General features: G+C 33.5%; 1 protein-coding gene across 1 annotated transcript; it reads left to right on the top strand.

The window, feature by feature from the left end:
- Positions 1 to 205: 205 nt before the first annotated feature.
- LOC145547561 (meprin A subunit beta-like) lies at positions 206 to 16,427 on the top strand. Its single transcript, XM_081597248.1, has 22 exons — positions 206 to 326; positions 2,597 to 2,615; positions 2,723 to 2,749; positions 2,858 to 2,883; positions 2,987 to 3,071; positions 3,678 to 3,795; positions 4,151 to 4,340; positions 4,516 to 4,735; positions 5,055 to 5,216; positions 6,281 to 6,511; positions 6,620 to 7,068; position 7,148; positions 7,181 to 7,354; positions 10,360 to 10,465; positions 11,255 to 11,296; positions 12,279 to 12,317; positions 12,757 to 12,798; positions 13,306 to 13,353; positions 13,446 to 13,487; positions 13,689 to 13,736; positions 14,960 to 15,007; positions 15,770 to 16,427. The coding sequence occupies exons 1-22, from the start codon at positions 258 to 260 to the stop codon at positions 15,846 to 15,848; spliced, it is 2,265 nt and encodes a 754-aa protein (XP_081453374.1). The 5' UTR covers positions 206 to 257; the 3' UTR covers positions 15,849 to 16,427.
- The last annotated feature ends 667 nt before the right edge of the window (positions 16,428 to 17,094 follow it).

Here is a 17,094-nt window from a genome sequence, read left to right as displayed (position 1 = left end):
TGACGCTGACACTTTGAAATGATCCAACCTGTTTTGTAACATAGTGAGATTTTAAAAGTCCTTCCTGTTTGTTTGGTATCTCACTTGAACAGATTTTCAGCTGCTGAAAGTCTTCATAGAGGTAGGAGATTCATTACTGTAAAATGTATGGAATCTAAAAGTCATGAATCTTCACTGGATTAAAGTATTTTAACATTTAATTTAATCTAATGTGTTTTCTGTGAAGATCAAAGTTAGACTTTATCCACAAAGCCAGCATGAAGATGAAAGGCTACATTTTTCTTCTGGTGCACCTTGCTCTTTCTTCAGGACTCTCCATCCCTGGAGTAAGTATATTTTTGCATAAACCACAGTCAGGAAATAAGAATAATTTTGCTGTTTTATGTAATAGTAAAAACCTTTTAAAAAGTATAAAACTCTGGTGACAGTGACTGTAATAATTCAGTCCAGCAATCCATCTGCATTTTCCTGTGGTTGCTCACTCATTTTCTTCATTTATTGTTTGATTTTACTCATTTTTTATTTATTTCACCCATTTATTTATTTAATTTTGGCTGAAATGGCTCTCCATATACTGATACCTTTCTATTAACTGTTTAGTTTTATATTTTTTTAATATAGAAAATATATCAAACTATATTTCAATATATTTTAATATATAAAAATATATCAAATTTTGATATATTTGCAAATTAACAAGGAAAAAATATATATTTTTCCTTGTTTTATTTTATAGTGTAAAACCTATTTAATTATTTTGTGCATTTTGTCCATTTGCCACACAATTTTATCCACGTGTAAGTACATTAGTAAAATTTACTTATATAGAACCTGTCACAGACATTAAAATCACAGTGCTTCACAAAGATGCAAACATAAACTCAAGAATAAAAAACATGATATAAAAGGTAACAACCTCATTAAATACTCTTGGTATAACAATGACCTTAGCTGTTTCTTTAAAAGGTCGGTGGAGTTCATACAGTGCAGGGACAGCAGATTTCTAGAGCCACAACGGGCCCCGATCTGAAAAGCCAAATCTCCAAGAGTTTGATAAAGTAGTATCTAAAGTATTATCTAAAAAGAAAACTATTGTTTAAGGTCTTCATTTCAGGTCTTAGGTCAAAATACCCTTAACAGCCATTTTAAGAGTCCCTGTTGTCATGACAGCATTATGCAGGTACACTGTCAAACATTTGAGCCACATTTAGTTGTGCCTACAAATCTTGTGAACCGAAATGTGTCAGTTTGTGAAAGATAAACCGACAGTAGTAAGTTGGGTTAACTTTGTATTAATTTCGTCATACCACCAAGAGTTGGAAAAACTCTTGGTGTAGAGTAGGTTAGCACTTTAAAAAAATGTCCTAGTGTGGTTAGTGGCATGTTTTTGTATCCTGTGTTGCGTTGAGTGAGATGGAAGTGTGTTACATTGATCTGACTCTTGTTTGTTATTGAGGAAAATATTAAGTTTAATCCATTTGTCAGTTTTCAAATCTTGAGGATAATGTTCAGTTCACACTAAATGTTTTTGAGCAGAATTCATCTTTTTGTAAATTCATATTACACGTGATGTTTAATCAAATTCATAGGTGAAGACAGTTTATTCTTTCAGTAAAAAAACAAAAATAATTATTTGTTTTAAGTTAAAACTCATAATTTAAGATTAATTTGATAAAACAATGTTTGCACACTTGTCTCTTGGTAAACCAACTTAATTAAACTCTGATATTAAATTTCATTTCGGAGTTCAAACCAGAACACTTTTCTTGTTAATTAACTTTAATTGCATTTTCCAGACAGCAGATGAACTTTTTTTTTCAAGTTAAGCCACCTTCAAATGCTTTACTGCAGATTTGTTGGCAGCACATACATAATCAAACATCTTGTGTTCTACCACACCCAAAAGGTGCTCTACCAGTTTGAGATCTGCTGACTGGGGAGAGTTTGCATGTACATTGTTATGCTCTGACTAAAACTAGGAAGATAAGAGCACATAACACCAGTCTTAAAGTCCCTACACTGGCTCCCTGTAGCTCAAAGAATAGACTATAAAATACTATTGTTAGTTTATAAATCACTAAACGGCTTAGTACCACAATACATTAAAGATCTGTTGTTGCTGTACCAACTGTCTAGACCCCTCAGGTCTTCTGGTTCTGGTCTGCTCTGAATCCCCAGAACCAAACGAGGAGAAGCACAATTCAGCTTCTATGCACCACAAATTTGAACAAACTTCCAGAAAACAGCTAAAACAGCTGAAACACTGAGTGCCTCTCGACTTAAAACCCACCTGTTTAGAGTTGCCTATAGAACATAAACAACAATTGGGGTTTAGAATCTGCCTTGTTGTTTTATAAAGGGTGCGGGTTGGAGTCCCCCCTGTTGTTGAAAAGAGGTGAACTTGAATTTTAAAAGACATGCTCTATAAAGATATCTCTGTAAATGATGTAGTGTTTACCATGTCCTAAAATTTGAGTCTCAACCTTTTAAACCTACAAATATATTCAAGATATAGAAACACTTGAAACAATGTAAATTTTGGGTTACCTTGTTTGTTAATATAAATATTTTTAATTTTAATTATTTTTGACTCTAGTTTGACGGAGAAATAATCGGTAAGTTTCATGCATTTTCTTTATACTACAGTGTGGATTTCACTATTGATTTTAAGTGATATTTTTTATGGTAATATGAATTTACAAAAAGCGTGTTTGTGTTTTAGGGTTTGAAAACACCACAAATAAGGAAGGTAAAGTGACTTCTCTTAACTTTTTGTAAAAAACATTTTTGAGATTTGTCTGTGAATTGTTATACAACTTTCTTTGTTAAAAGAACTAACATTGTTCCCTGATCTTAGATTTGACTCTTGATGACATCCGGGAGGTATGTTTTAGTATTACTATAAGCAGCTAACTGCAGTTTGTAGTACAACATTTATGTAGGCATGTTGTTTTCTATTTCTATGCCCCACATTCTTCCTTGTTAGCCTCCAAACTTTCAAAGGAGCAGCCTTCTTGATGGAGATAATCTATGGACATCCCCAGTTCCATATGTCTTGGATGAAGGCCTGGGTAAATATTATTTTTCTTTTAGAGTAGACAGTAAGATAAACCATACATTTGGGTAGTTGCATTTTAGTGTTTAATTTCTCGAGAAGAACGTGGCGACAGTGGAAAGGAGCACCTGGAAAGGAGTTTGAAAAAAAGTATTAAAGCTGTTCTGGAAAGTATAAAATACTGTTTATGAGGGCAAAGAAAAACAGAGAATTAATCAGATTCTAGACGATGAAATAATCAATATAAGTTGTTCCAGTTGGTTTGTTAATTTTAAATTACTGATCTGGATGAAATTTGATAACAGAACAACTAGTTAAAGTTGGAGATGGGGATTTAGTCCAAATGATCTAGGTGGCAAACTATGAGTATGAATTAATTGATTTTAACTTGACTGGACTGGATTTTGATCTAATTCATGTGAAGGATGATCTGGCACAATAATGGAAGGACTGGTCCACTAGTGGTTTTCTTTTTTTCTTTTTTGGTTTGTTTTGAATTAATGTTATTGGTATTTATTTATGAGTAATTTGTAGCAGAAATATCATGTTATATATTATCTAAAAAATAATTATGTGTGTGTTCTTTATTCTCTACCATTTTGAAATTCCTCATGAAATGAAGACTTGAGAGCTAAAGGAGTCATCATGAGAGCCTTTGAACAGTTCAGAGTGAAGACGTGCATTGATTTCAAACCCTGGGATTCTGAGGAATATTACATTAATATCCAGAAGTTAGACGGGTAATTTCTCTTTATCTTTGATTTCTTATTTTACTTACTTTCAGATAAACTTGTTCATTTTTACTTATACATTGCAACTGAAACATGAGCCCTACAATGGTGCAGCAGTTCACTGTACAGTAAAGTTTGACCCGACTCTGTCAGACGTCCTCATGTTTTCTTGAGTGTCTTATTCACCTCTTATCAGTATGGCAGTGAAGGTCAGACATGAAAAATAACACGTTGATCCTTTTGTTAACAAACTGTGTCTGTATTTTTGAAGGTTATTGTTATGCTGACAGCAAGATTAATCTGAACAAAATGCTTGTGGATTTAGGTCTCAACAATTCCTGAACAATTATTTTCTCCCTTGCAGTTGCTGGTCATATATTGGTCGAGTATTTGCCAATGGTCAGGACCTCTCTATTGGTACAGGCTGTGATATCATTGGGATTGTCGAGCATGAGATTCTTCATGCGCTTGGTTTCTACCATGAACAGTCTAGATATGACAGAGATGATTATGTACGGATTGTATTTGCCAACATCCAAGCAGGTAGAACACTTGCTTTTTTTATTTTTAACTCTGTTAAAATATGTGATGTGTTTAATTAGTTAAGTTTTTCTCAGTGCAAAAATTTGTATTTTTTGTGTCATATAGGTCGAGAGAAATTTCATGAACATCGGCTGTAATGAGAGCACCATAGTATTTTTAAAGTGCAGTTTGTTTTATATCACCTAGGTAAGAGAGAATAATTTCATCAAGGCAATGAATAATGAGAGCACTACACATGGAGTCCCATATGACTTCATGTCAGTGATGCACTATGGCAAAGATGCATTCACAAATGGCAACGGCTCTACAATTATCACCATCGACCCCAAATTCCAAGATGTGATTGGTCAAAGACTGGAAATGAGTCCTAGTGATGCTCTAGAGCTGAACCTCCGCTACAAGTGCAGTAAGTTATAAAACATTGTTAAACCTGCTGTAAATCGATTGATTAAAGTGACATGGTCAAATTATAATTTCTATCATAACTTCTGTACTTTTTGACAAGCTGCTAATTTTTTAACACAAACACACACACGCACACCCCCCCCCCCACACACACACACATATATATATAAAGTTAGTTTACATAAATGAACTTTTTTAGTTGTTAATAACAATGTCTTGTCTTAGACAAAAAATGTTGTATCATTTTGAAAAGTTTAGCCTAGACTTGCATTCATGTATTACCTAAAAATCTATTATATTCTTCTTTTTTACCATCTTAGAGTCAACTGTTGCCTTTAGTTCTTACTGCGGCTTTTCAAATGGAACGATGTGCCAGATGAGTCGCTGCTCACAGGGTGGGATCGGCTGGGAAGTCGTTACTCAAGTTCATGGGGGGCCCAGTTCTGACCATACCAGTCTGCCAAGTGGAAATGGAGACAATGGTGAGATTTGCACTTATGACTAGTTTTTCCTTATGCCTTTGATGAGCAATGGAAAGTGGACAAATCTGAGCCAATAATGTATAATTTAACTGTTTGGTATTTTTGCTGAATTACTTTTTCAGTTGTGTAAACTGTGTAAGCTGACAATTATCTATAACTCTGTCTAAAGTGTTGTTCATGAGCAATGGAGAGTTTATTTTTGTTGTTGTTCATTTTTTTAAGTATTGACATGCCACTTCCATCAATCTTTTTCAGTGTCTCGGTGCATGAAGTGAGATAAATCTGTCTCCAGATGAGTTTTTTTTCTACCACACCAAGTTATGCATGTCCTAAAATGTTGCTCTTATGCCTGGATTATTTGAAAAATACTTTGTCAAAAATATTAAGCCCACAGTGCTTGCAGTTTTTTGACTTGCAAGACTTTTTTAAAATATACTTTTAAGAATGTAACAGAGGGTAATTAAATCACCATATATGGCTCCTTCCTATTTGTAGATTAACAAAATATCCAGGAAACCATTAGCAATAATTAAATGCTACCCTGGTTATTATAAAATTTGATGGTTGCTGGGTAATGTACACACACCAAAGTCTTGACCAGTAGATATTTTTAGACCTTCATGGTTTATGAAAGTTAGTCGTAAATGTTTATTTTTTATTTAAAAGTAAAACAGAGCTAGAATAGTGAAAATAATTTGTCATGTTTATTCAACATTAGAAAAAAACTAATTGACAGATTTTTTAAAGTGCTGGAAATATAAATTTGGTTTGGACTAGATTTCAATATTACTTAAGAAAAAACTTTGTAAATCATCTTCGAGCATAAATTGTTTCAGAAATAATACATTGAAGACCATTTTCAACTAAAAAGAAACAATCCCTCTTTAAGAATCATAAAGATGGATTATATCCAGTTCTATTAGCTTTACTGCAAAATTGAATGATTCTCACCAAGGTTATGCAAACTTCTGCCTGTACATTTAAAAATATAGAGAGTTTTCTATAATTATCATAGAGAAGAAGATGATTTATGAGAAACATTGTCTTGATCAACGTATTTACAGGTAAAGAAACTGGGTACTTCATCCATGTGAGCACAGCATCAGGTCAAGAAGGAGATTCAGCACGACTGGAAACGGAGGTAGTGAAGCCGACCAGAGCATGTAATGTCCAGTGTCTGCAGTTCTACTATTTCCACAGTGGAAATGAGTCAGATGAACTTAATATCTGGATCAGAGAGTTTGAAAACGATCAGGACACCACAGGAACTCTCCGCCTTATGGGACAAATTACTGGTAAGGTCAGACTGTTAAAAAAAACAATTCTGAATTCTTTGCTTTCTACTTTTGTATGATGTAATATTAAAATTGTGTAGCATAGTAAATTAAAACATCTCACTCCAGGTTCACCAACATCTCACTGGAAGATCCACCATGTTTCCTTGAATGCCACCAAGGACTTCCAGGTGGTGTTTGAGGTCCAGAAAGGAGCAGGAATCTCTACAGGAGGTTTCTCAATTGATGACATCAATCTGTCAGAGACAGAGTGTCCACATGTTGTCTGGCAGATTGATGACTTGGAGAATCTTTTAAACACAAGCAGCTTTGGAACCCAAATTTACAGCCCACAACAATACTCCAAAGACGGCTATGCATACCGTGTAGCTGTTATTCTTTATACAACATATATTGGAATGTTTGTGCAGCTCTTGTCTGGTAAGAATGATGACCAGCTGCAATTTCCTTGTCTGCAAAGACATATGATTTTCCAGTTGCTGGATCAAACCCCAAACAAGCAACTGCAAATGTCTAAGGAATCTACTTTTGTTTCTAATGAAAATCAAGTAGTACTTGTTAAGTTTATCATAAAATGTTGGTATTTTAAAGAAAAGTTGTTGGTAAAAAAACAAACAAAAACAAAAAACCTGAAAGGGTATTCTAATGTATTGTGCCTCATATAAACAGGTAACTCTGTCTGGAAAAATCCTAGGGAGACTAGATATGGATCATTTTCTGAGAATGGAGAACAAATCTATTATGGGCCTCTCTGGGGTTACCTTTCTTTTGCAACATTAGAAGAATTGCAATCCAGAGAGTTCCTCAAGGGAGGAAGTGCCATTTTCATGTTCAACTTTGAAGGTAGGTTAAATGTTTTAATTAAAATAATTTTTGCAAACTATACATAATGTCACAAGAACTTCTTTCTCATGTTCAACATTTTTGAGGACACAAAAAAATCAAGAAAATTTGATCTGATATATAATTTCTTATTTTTACCCTCACCAAAAACATGTTTATTCTCATTCAGAGTAGCTGTCTGAAAGGATTGAGAATCACAGTTAATGATGAAGTGCATTACGTAAATTGTGTTACATGTTAACTTCAAATTAACATTTTGCAACACTTTGCATTTTGGCTCCAGAAACTTTGTATTTTGTCATTCACAAAGTTAATGAAAACATTTTATTTTTATTTTATTCAACTTTTATGTATTATTTTTGTTTTATCTGTGCACCAGGAGACCTGTGTGTGCTCCTTAACAATAGTATTTAGGTAAATATAAGAATTTAGCTAAATGTCTATGTGCTGATTCTCCACCTCCGTGTTGTTAAGACACCAAAATCATGGTAAGGAAAAAGTGAGCCAGAGTGACGCCCTCTACCAGATTATGGGCAAGAATTTATTTTTTTTTCCAACATAGGTCTGCTGTTGAAATTAGAGAAATCATTTCTATTTATTTTCATAATTATCCTCACAATAGCAAGCTGCAGAGAAAACTTGAATTTTATCTGCGAAAATACTGTACCAATAATTTGGCCTAAAGGCAATCGTTCCACAATTAAATAATCTGATTTCCCCTTCCAGGTGCCTCCCTGATGACTGGCATGTAACAGCAGCAGGTTACTCCTATAGTTTTAGAATCATTGTAAACCACTCTAATATGCAAAGAATAAAAACAATGAGGAATATATGAAAAGAAAACATATAGAACTATATGTAAGGCTATGTGATGATACATATAATTATATCAGTTGCAACACCAACCTCCAGTATACTTGTACTCAAAAAAACTAACTGATACTCGAAGCCGAAATCACTGTTCTGTTTGATTTTCCTCCTGTGGTGCCCTGCGGTGCAATTCCAAGGCTACACCACACTTAATACCAGATGTTGATAAACAATAAGGTATTTGCTGATCATCCAGCAAAAAAAAAGAAAAAAACTGAAGGTAAGGTAAGGTAATTTTATTTGTAGAGCACATTTTCAGCAACAACGCAATTCAAAGTGCTTTACATGAATTAAAAGGAAATACAAAAATAACAAACCAAAGGAAAGAGCACAAAAAAGAGGAAAGGACACATTAGGGCAAATCGCAACATTCAGACAAAACAAAGGGCAAAACAGAGACTTGAGTGAAGGCGGTGACATCAAAGGTCCATGAAACCAGTTGGCTGAGCCTCCTGGCAAAGTCTGATAGAGATGTTGTTTATCGAGAAATGATGTCCTTGTGAGCATTCAGCTCCACAGCTCCATGAATACATTAGGGGTGAGGTGGGAAGGAGCGTTATTTTTACATATCTTCAAGGAGATTGGAAATATGCAGCCCTTCCAAGGCCACACGGGGAAAGCCAATTCAGAAGCAGAATGTCTTAGGTCGGGAAGATTATAAATTTCAATCTTCCCTAAAGTCTCTCCGATACATCTCAGTTCCCAATCATCCAAATTAGTTTTGTTGTTCCGCTGAGCCGAAACTAGCAACTTCTCCACGATCCATTCCAACTCGTTAGTGAGTTTTAGAGTCCTCGTCTCTGTCCACACCAACAGTCTGAGTGTTCATTAGTTCGTCCAAGTCCGTCACAAATTTGTCGATAAGCCAGGAATCCACAAGCTCCAAACAGCAGTTGATAAGGAGGAGGGTTATCCCCCCTCACCCTCTTGAATAATTAAAATTAATAATTACTTAGGTTTAAACAATTAAACTTAATCACTTGTAATTAAATTTTATCAAATTAATTACACTTAATTAACTATTTTAATTAAGTTTTTATTGGGTTAGTCTTTAGACCACCATTCCCGTAAGCAGTGTACATATATGTATCTTAAGCGTTTGTCATCTGATGTGTGATTATTTGTACATTTTTTCGGCGCTCATTTATAATTATTTATTTATTAATATATTATATATTATTGCTTTTCATTCATTTATTTATTTATTATTTGTTATATCTAGTCATTTTGAATTTATCACTCTTAGGTATGTATATATTTTACAAACTTTGCATTTGTTATCTGAGATGGAGTGGCTTTCAACAACTGAGCAATTTCCCCTTCGGAATCAATAAAGTATATTCTATTCTATTCTATTCTATTCTATTCTATTTTATTCTATTCTATTCTATTCTATTCTATTCTATTCTATTCTATTCTATTTGTTAGAATGTAATAGTGGAGCTGCTGTGCAGCACACTACATAATAACCTGTTATAGATGTGAAGCAGTTAGATATTATTAGGTTTTATTTAGTAAAATAGCAGCAAATGTGTTTTTTCATAACATACTTCATAACCAATGGCCTTCTCTTCTACGGCCTGTTTAAAAACTACAGTTCAGATCAATGCAGTCCTTCAGGACTGTCAGTAGCAACAACTTTATATCAGAAAAAACTGATTATATTGCCTTTGCATAGTCCCCACATGATGACAATAATACAGTATGATCTCATTAAATATTAGATTCTTGATTAATATGAGTTGTTCGTTCAGTGTGCCCCTTTTTAACTTTGAGCCCCTGCCCCTCCAAAGATCTCAGCACGGCCCTGTTGGGGACACAAATAATCAAGAAAACTTAAATCTCTGATATATAATTTCATATTTTTACACTCACGGAAAACATATTTGCTGTCATTCCAAGTAGCTGTTTTGAAAGGAGGGGAAATGACAGTTAATGACACAATGCATTAGTTAAATTGTGCTACTTTTTAACTTCAAATTAACATTTTGCAACATTTTGCATTTTGGCTCTATAGAGTTTGTAATTGTCATTCACAGGGTGGGAGTGTAGGATTAGCTGAAAACGTCTAATTATTCCAACTTCCTCAGACATTGTATTTTATTTTTCTAACTGATTGTTTTCTCCTTTGATAGATCTCACCCCACTGATCAATGGAACAACTTTACCATGTCCTCAGTTAAGACCAGGGAACTTAACAAATCCTCCACCAAATCGGAATGAAAGTTCATGCTCTCCACGGTAAAACAAATTGTCAAGTAAATTATAACTTAATTCTGACGAATATGCATTTCCAGTGCTGTAACATTGAGCAGTAGGCAGTGATGAGCGCATCATAATACAGTGCAAGTCAAATTGCAGCTGACCAAAGTAAAGTTCATTTTCTCTGTAAAGAAAAGTTTGTTGGTATTTGTCATATCTACATGAACAGCCAAAACCAGACTTCTATCTGCATTTTAGAAAAGGGAAAATATTGAAATTATTTTTATCACCATTTGAAATTAAATTCGACCAAACTTTCCCTGTATTATGTCAGTTACAATAACAAAAAATATTTCAATTGCTGGAATATGGGAAAGATAATTTTTGATTTTAATTCACACATTCACCTACATTTTCATTGAATTGGTAAATTTGTCTTCTATATTGGGTTAAATTCTTGTGGGTTTTCTCCCACAAGATTCTCACAATGGCTAACCTGGAGTTTCAGCTGATTCTGAAAACCCCTAATCCTTACCATGACCTCTAACCCTCAGAACTGGTGTAGCTGAGTTTGTTGGCTGCCTTGATTAATATGGGTTAATCATATAAATCAAGGACAACATTTTTCAAAAAGGTTTTTCCTCTCGATACTCTGGAATCTAGAAAATATAAAAAATGGTGGTATTTCTAAATGACTAAGAAAACTAAAAGGTTGGCCTAATTCAACGAGACAGTGACTTTTAAGACATATGCAATGTATCCAGCATCACCCATGAGTCATATATTTATTTTTGTTTTGTATCTAAATGTTTGGTTATAATTTCACAGGACTTCACCTACTGTCCATCCGCCTCCCACTACGGACAATAGGTATTTCCAATTTGTTGAGAGTTGTTTGGACATGTTTTTTGTGATTTTCAGATGAATCTATCTGCAAAGCATGAAGAAAATCAATTGTTACTAATGTTATCAAGAGTCCAGAGGTATTTCAAATACAGAGTCCTCGTCTCTCTTTGCATTTCATTACCATCTTGCAAATAAAAAAAATCAAGTTTATGTAGAAGAGAATGTGGTGGGTTGTCACACTTTTCCTTTCATCTAATTTTCAAATTGCTTACTCAATCACATTTCATTGTGTGATGGAACCCATAAATGTCTTGTCGGAAACAAGACATTTAGATCTTGTTTCCGACAAGATCTAAATGTCTTGTCGGAAACAAGACATTTATCCATCCATCCATGGATCCATCCATCCATCCATCCATCCATTTTCTTTACACCCTTGTCCCTTAGTGGGGTCGGGAGGGGCCCAAGTAACTTTATCCTTCTCAAAATAATTTTTTTCCAAATATTTCCTCCACTAAATACACCTTGTAATTTTATTTTAATGGTAAATAATTTAGAAATGAGGCTTCTGGAGAACAATATAATCTTTCAATTTACAAGGTCTAATTTCTTAGTTGAAAAACAGAGTCAACAACATCTTATATGCCATGAATTGACACCTTTAATACCTAATTCCTTCAAAATATTAGGCTATAAAAATCTGAATCAAATTGATTACAATAGGTCAGAATATGGCCTTCCCACATTTTATTTATGTACTTTCTGAATCACCTGTTTTGATAGATATACAGAGGTTGTCCTGATTTACGGTGCCCAGTTCTTGCACTGTATGCACTGGACCCAAGTCTCGTCGGGTGACTGAGTATGTTGTGATGTGAAAAAAATCTTCCCCACACATAATTTACTAAATGTGCAGCTTTAAATAGAACATTCACATTTTTTAATAAATAAAATATATTAGACAGGATTGTGATTATCTGTAAACCAAACAATTATAATTTCACAGGACTACATCTACCGTCCATCCACTTCCAATTACAGACAGGTATTGCCACATCTGATGCCTATTGATTTCATATTTCTCAAACTTTTGATATCTTTATACTGTAGGTAGAGTATAATGGAAATATAAGTATTGCCACTGTTACAATATTGAAATAGGGTCAAATTTAAAACTCCAACACAGTCCAGGCCTCCAGAAACCTGGAATCTCTCAACGTAGCAAAGTATAACAGAGGGGGCTGTTTTTACCAGGCTAGGGATTTTCCAATATTCAAACAGTATTCTTAAACCTTTGAATTTGAAGACACTAAATGTTATTCTGATATTTGAAAAATATATATATTCTAACTATCTCAGAAACATAAAATTCTGTCTGATTCAATGAGAAAGTGACATTTTAAGAACGTTGTAAGATATGTAACAATAATGAGACAGGTATTTATTTCTGTTTTGTTGCTAAATGTTTGGCTATAATTTTGCAGGACTTCATCTACCATCCATCCACCTCCCACAACAGACAACAGGTAGTGCCACATTTGATGCCATAGTTTCAAATTTCAAATATCTCCATATGCAGAGATTAATTGAAATAAAGCATTGCAACTCTTAAAGACATAACTAACACAAATCCCTGAAAAGAACTTGATAATTAAAAAAATTACCAAAAACTGGGTCTAATGAAAATAATTCCCCACCTACATTTATCAAGCAATCACTCCTATTAAATGAAATTGCTATTTTTTTCATTTTAGTTTGAATTATCATTTCAGATTTTTTTTAATACATCACAATGTTTGCAAGTTCAGGATAAAATCTGTTTAGGATATTTTGATTGTCAGAAAAACTACAAACAAGTTTTGAAAAGTTTTTTGAGGTCAGTAAAAGATCACAGCTATAATGCTAACATTATTTACACACATGACAATTCATATACATACAAGTATTTTTCTAGAGGTAATAGGCTGCAAAAATTGTATTGTACATTGCTTCTTTTGCAGAATTTCTGTTTAATGACTCTTTGGCTTTTGCAGAATCTCATCCACCATCATTCCACCACCTGAAACAACAACAGATGACAGGTATTCAAATTTAATTACCACTTTATTTGTGAAAGCCTGCTGGGTATATTTAATATTTCTAAATACCTAAATGTTTGGATATACTTTTGCAGGACTCCATCTACCATCCATCTACCTCCCACTACAGACAACAGGTAGTGCCACATGTGATGCCATAGTTTCAAACTTCTGACGCTATATGCAGAACAAAAAAGAAACAAAGCATTGCTACTGTTACAAGACATAACCAACACAAATTCCTGAAAAGGATTGTTGATGTTGTAGCTATAAGTATTTTTGTTACAGCTGAAAGGCTGAAAAGATTATAATGTTCAATGATGTTCTGGTTTTTGTAGAATCTCACCCACCTTCATTCCAAAACCTGTTACAACAACAGATAGCAGGTATTCACAAATTTAATGCCTTTATTTAAGTTATTTGTCAAAACCTTTTATGTAGAGTTTGTGTGACAGGTTGTTTAATATTCTCTAATTGCTTAGTTGAATGAGTGTTTGCAACTTTCACTTCTGTTTTTTGGTCGCAAGTTCTAACCTACCATTAACTGATCTCTTATAAGACATGATAATTATTTTACCCATTTTATTTTAAATGCAAATATCTTGAATCACTTTCTCTTTTACTTCCAAGGACAATAAAACCATACTTTTTAATTCAAAAAATAATGTTAAAAATTGTTTTATTGAAAGCAGTGGAAGCAATAAAACTGTGCAGTGGCAATACTTGGGATTTGGATGACCTACCAAAACCCAAATATCTGATAAAACTACAGATTTTTGCATTCAAGCTAGTCATAAAATAAAATAAAATAAAATAAAAATAAAAACAACTAGCATCTTTCAAAGCTTTGAAAGTGTTTTATTTAGCTGAACAATATTAGAATTCATCTGAGGATAGCAACAAAATATTTTAAACTTACTAGTTTAGGACACATTCACATTGGTAAATTGGCAAAAAGCTGATGTAGTTTAAATTACCTATTTATTTTTTCCAAGTAATGTTTTCTACAAATAAAATCGCTTACTTAATTTTTTAGTTAGAATTATCTATGTCTTTTATACATTTTTAAGAGAAAATGTATCTCATTTTTATAATTAGATAAGATGAAAAACATTGTGATTGTCAGTCAACCTAAGAATAAGTTTTGAACTGTTTTTGCCACGGTTCATGGCTCCATGATAACATACTTTAAATACAAACAAATGTATGTTTCAAGTCAAGTCAGTGTTGCCGATACAATCTATACCACACAGATACTTAACACAGCAGACAACATATATGTTTTAGCTGTAAGTGCTGTGCTACAGATATACAGGCTGCTAAAACATAAAATAGTAAAATAATCCTTTGACTTTTGTAGATTCCCATACACCATCATTCCACCACCGGATTTGACAACCAATATACCCAAATTAATGGGTCTGCTTTTATGAGCAGAAAATATTGCAGTATTTTTAGCTAGATGATCAAATATTCAAATTCAACTTTTAAGGTCCACAGCTTAATGACAACATAATTCACACAAGACTATTTATTTTGTTGTTGAAAGTATACTAATATATTAATAGGCAGCAAAAATTACATTGTGCATTAACGCTTACTTTTTCAGAATCCCAACCACGATGACTCCACCACCTACTACGACAGATGACGACAGGTATTCCCAAATTTATTGACCGTTTCATTTAGCAAAGCCTTAAAGATGGGTCATTCATATTTGTCCATTGCTCTGTAAAGTATTAGTGCTTTCATTTCTGATTATTATTTTTTTATATCCATGTCATCACTGACAATTAAGCCACCTTGTTTAAAAGTATGCAGATACTTCATCCATTCAAATGTCTTAATAAAGAAAATCCAAAAACAATTATAATATGGCAATCTAAGCTAAACTGTCACACTTCTTTAAAAAAAAATCAATAAATATCTGCAATGTCATTCCAACTGAACAGGGAAACATTGAGTTTAACTATAAACCTTTGTCATTAAGCTCAAAATCATTTAGGATTTTTAATTGGAAATTTCTTTATTATTGATTCAAATTGTGACAATTTAGTTTATTTAAAAATGTGACTGAAGCTACAAGTAGAGAAGCAAGAGAAACAAATAGCACATATAGATGGTGTCTATATGGGAACAGTTTTACATGGTGACCCTCACAAAGTCCAATGTTGATCAATTTAAAACTGATCAAGATTTTAAAGTTTAATCAAACATGTTCCATGGGAATACCTTCTAAATTGTATTTGATCATCTTCAGTGTTCACCTGGTTGATAACTACATTCCTTCAAAGTGCAGTAAAATAACACACTAAATTTTACTACGACTGCACTTAACTAAAACACAGCTTAAACTTAATTTTAATACAGGATGACTGAATTGATGTATATTCTAAGGATGTTTTTCTTTCTCTTGTAGCATTTTTTGCCTCAGTCCTGGTATGGTGGCCTCTCCCATCTTCACTGTCCTGCTGGCGTTGATCCTTCTGCTGTCATGATGTACGCCTCCCAAATAAACCTTCTGTCTTTGCATAGGCAGCTTAGAAAATTCTTCCAGCTATGCATATATGTTATAATGGCATTGCAAGTTGACATTTTGTCTTAAATTGTGAATTCTTTGATCAACAACAAACTGGGAAGCAGTGTAAAGAAATCAGCATATATATTGTTGAATGAAAGCTGAACTCGTAGCTTCTATTCAACTATATTTGGTGATGGGACTTCATTTTTATTAAACATGTACCTACATATTTTTGAAGATTGCAAATTTTTGAAGTATAATTTTGTTTTTATACACCTATTCAAAGCTCTTGAATTTCCGAATCAAACCCATAATATTCTATTTAAAGATTACATCTTTTCACAAATATTCAACCACATGCTAATATATTTAAACATGGGTGCTTGGTGGCTTAATGGTAAAGGACGTATTTTAATATTTTGACTTGTATTTTTTTTTGTTCTTGTTAATAGCAATGTCAAAATGTTTGGCTTGCTATGTGTTCACTTTTGGATGCCTTCATTGTTAATCCATAATGTCAAGTCTGAATAAAACACATAATAATGTGTTATTTTCACTCTGTCTAAGGCTCCTCGCATTTTTGGAAGGATTGTTTTAGGACCTTGATGCCATACAAACAGCATTGTGTACAATAATGTGTGGAGTATGTATGAATAAAGAGAATGATTTGTTCGTTGAGAGCACAACAGCATTTATCGTTTTGCCTCAGCTCTTCTCTTTGGAGCTCTATCATCTCAGTGCTGGTCGCTACTTCCTCCTAAAGGAGATCAACCAGGAGTTGCTGTTCATGTTGCTGACGGTCCCTTCATCGTTTACCATTGTTAGTCATGTTCCCCTTCTTCTGTTCTCTGGTCAAAATAATCAAATGTAATCAGATGTGATAAATGTGATTATAGCAAATACTAATGTGGAAGTTACATACACAAAACAAATGATTTAAAACAGACAGTACTTGTACCATGCAGACATGCACAATTATAAATAACTGGAATAGTCGTGTAAATTAAAGGCTATTTCAGTAGTGTCTTTAATTTACAGTGGCATTTTATCCACTCTTGTTTATTAACAAGAGTGGATAAAATGCCACTCGTGTTTTATTCAAGTTTATTGTTCATTTCTGTGTCCTGTACAATGAATAGTTCATAACTGTTTAATTAGAGAACTGATATCTAAACAGCTTTCCATTCTCTCTGCTAACACTGTATCGGCAAAAACAACTCATT

This window comes from Poecilia reticulata, chromosome 16 (genome assembly GCF_904066995.2).
Source record: "Poecilia reticulata chromosome 16, P_reticulata-male-v2, whole genome shotgun sequence".
Taxonomy (NCBI): Eukaryota; Metazoa; Chordata; class Actinopteri; order Cyprinodontiformes; family Poeciliidae; genus Poecilia; species Poecilia reticulata.
The sequence above is the reverse complement of the archived record's forward strand: the minus strand, read 5'-3'. Positions and strand labels throughout refer to the sequence as shown.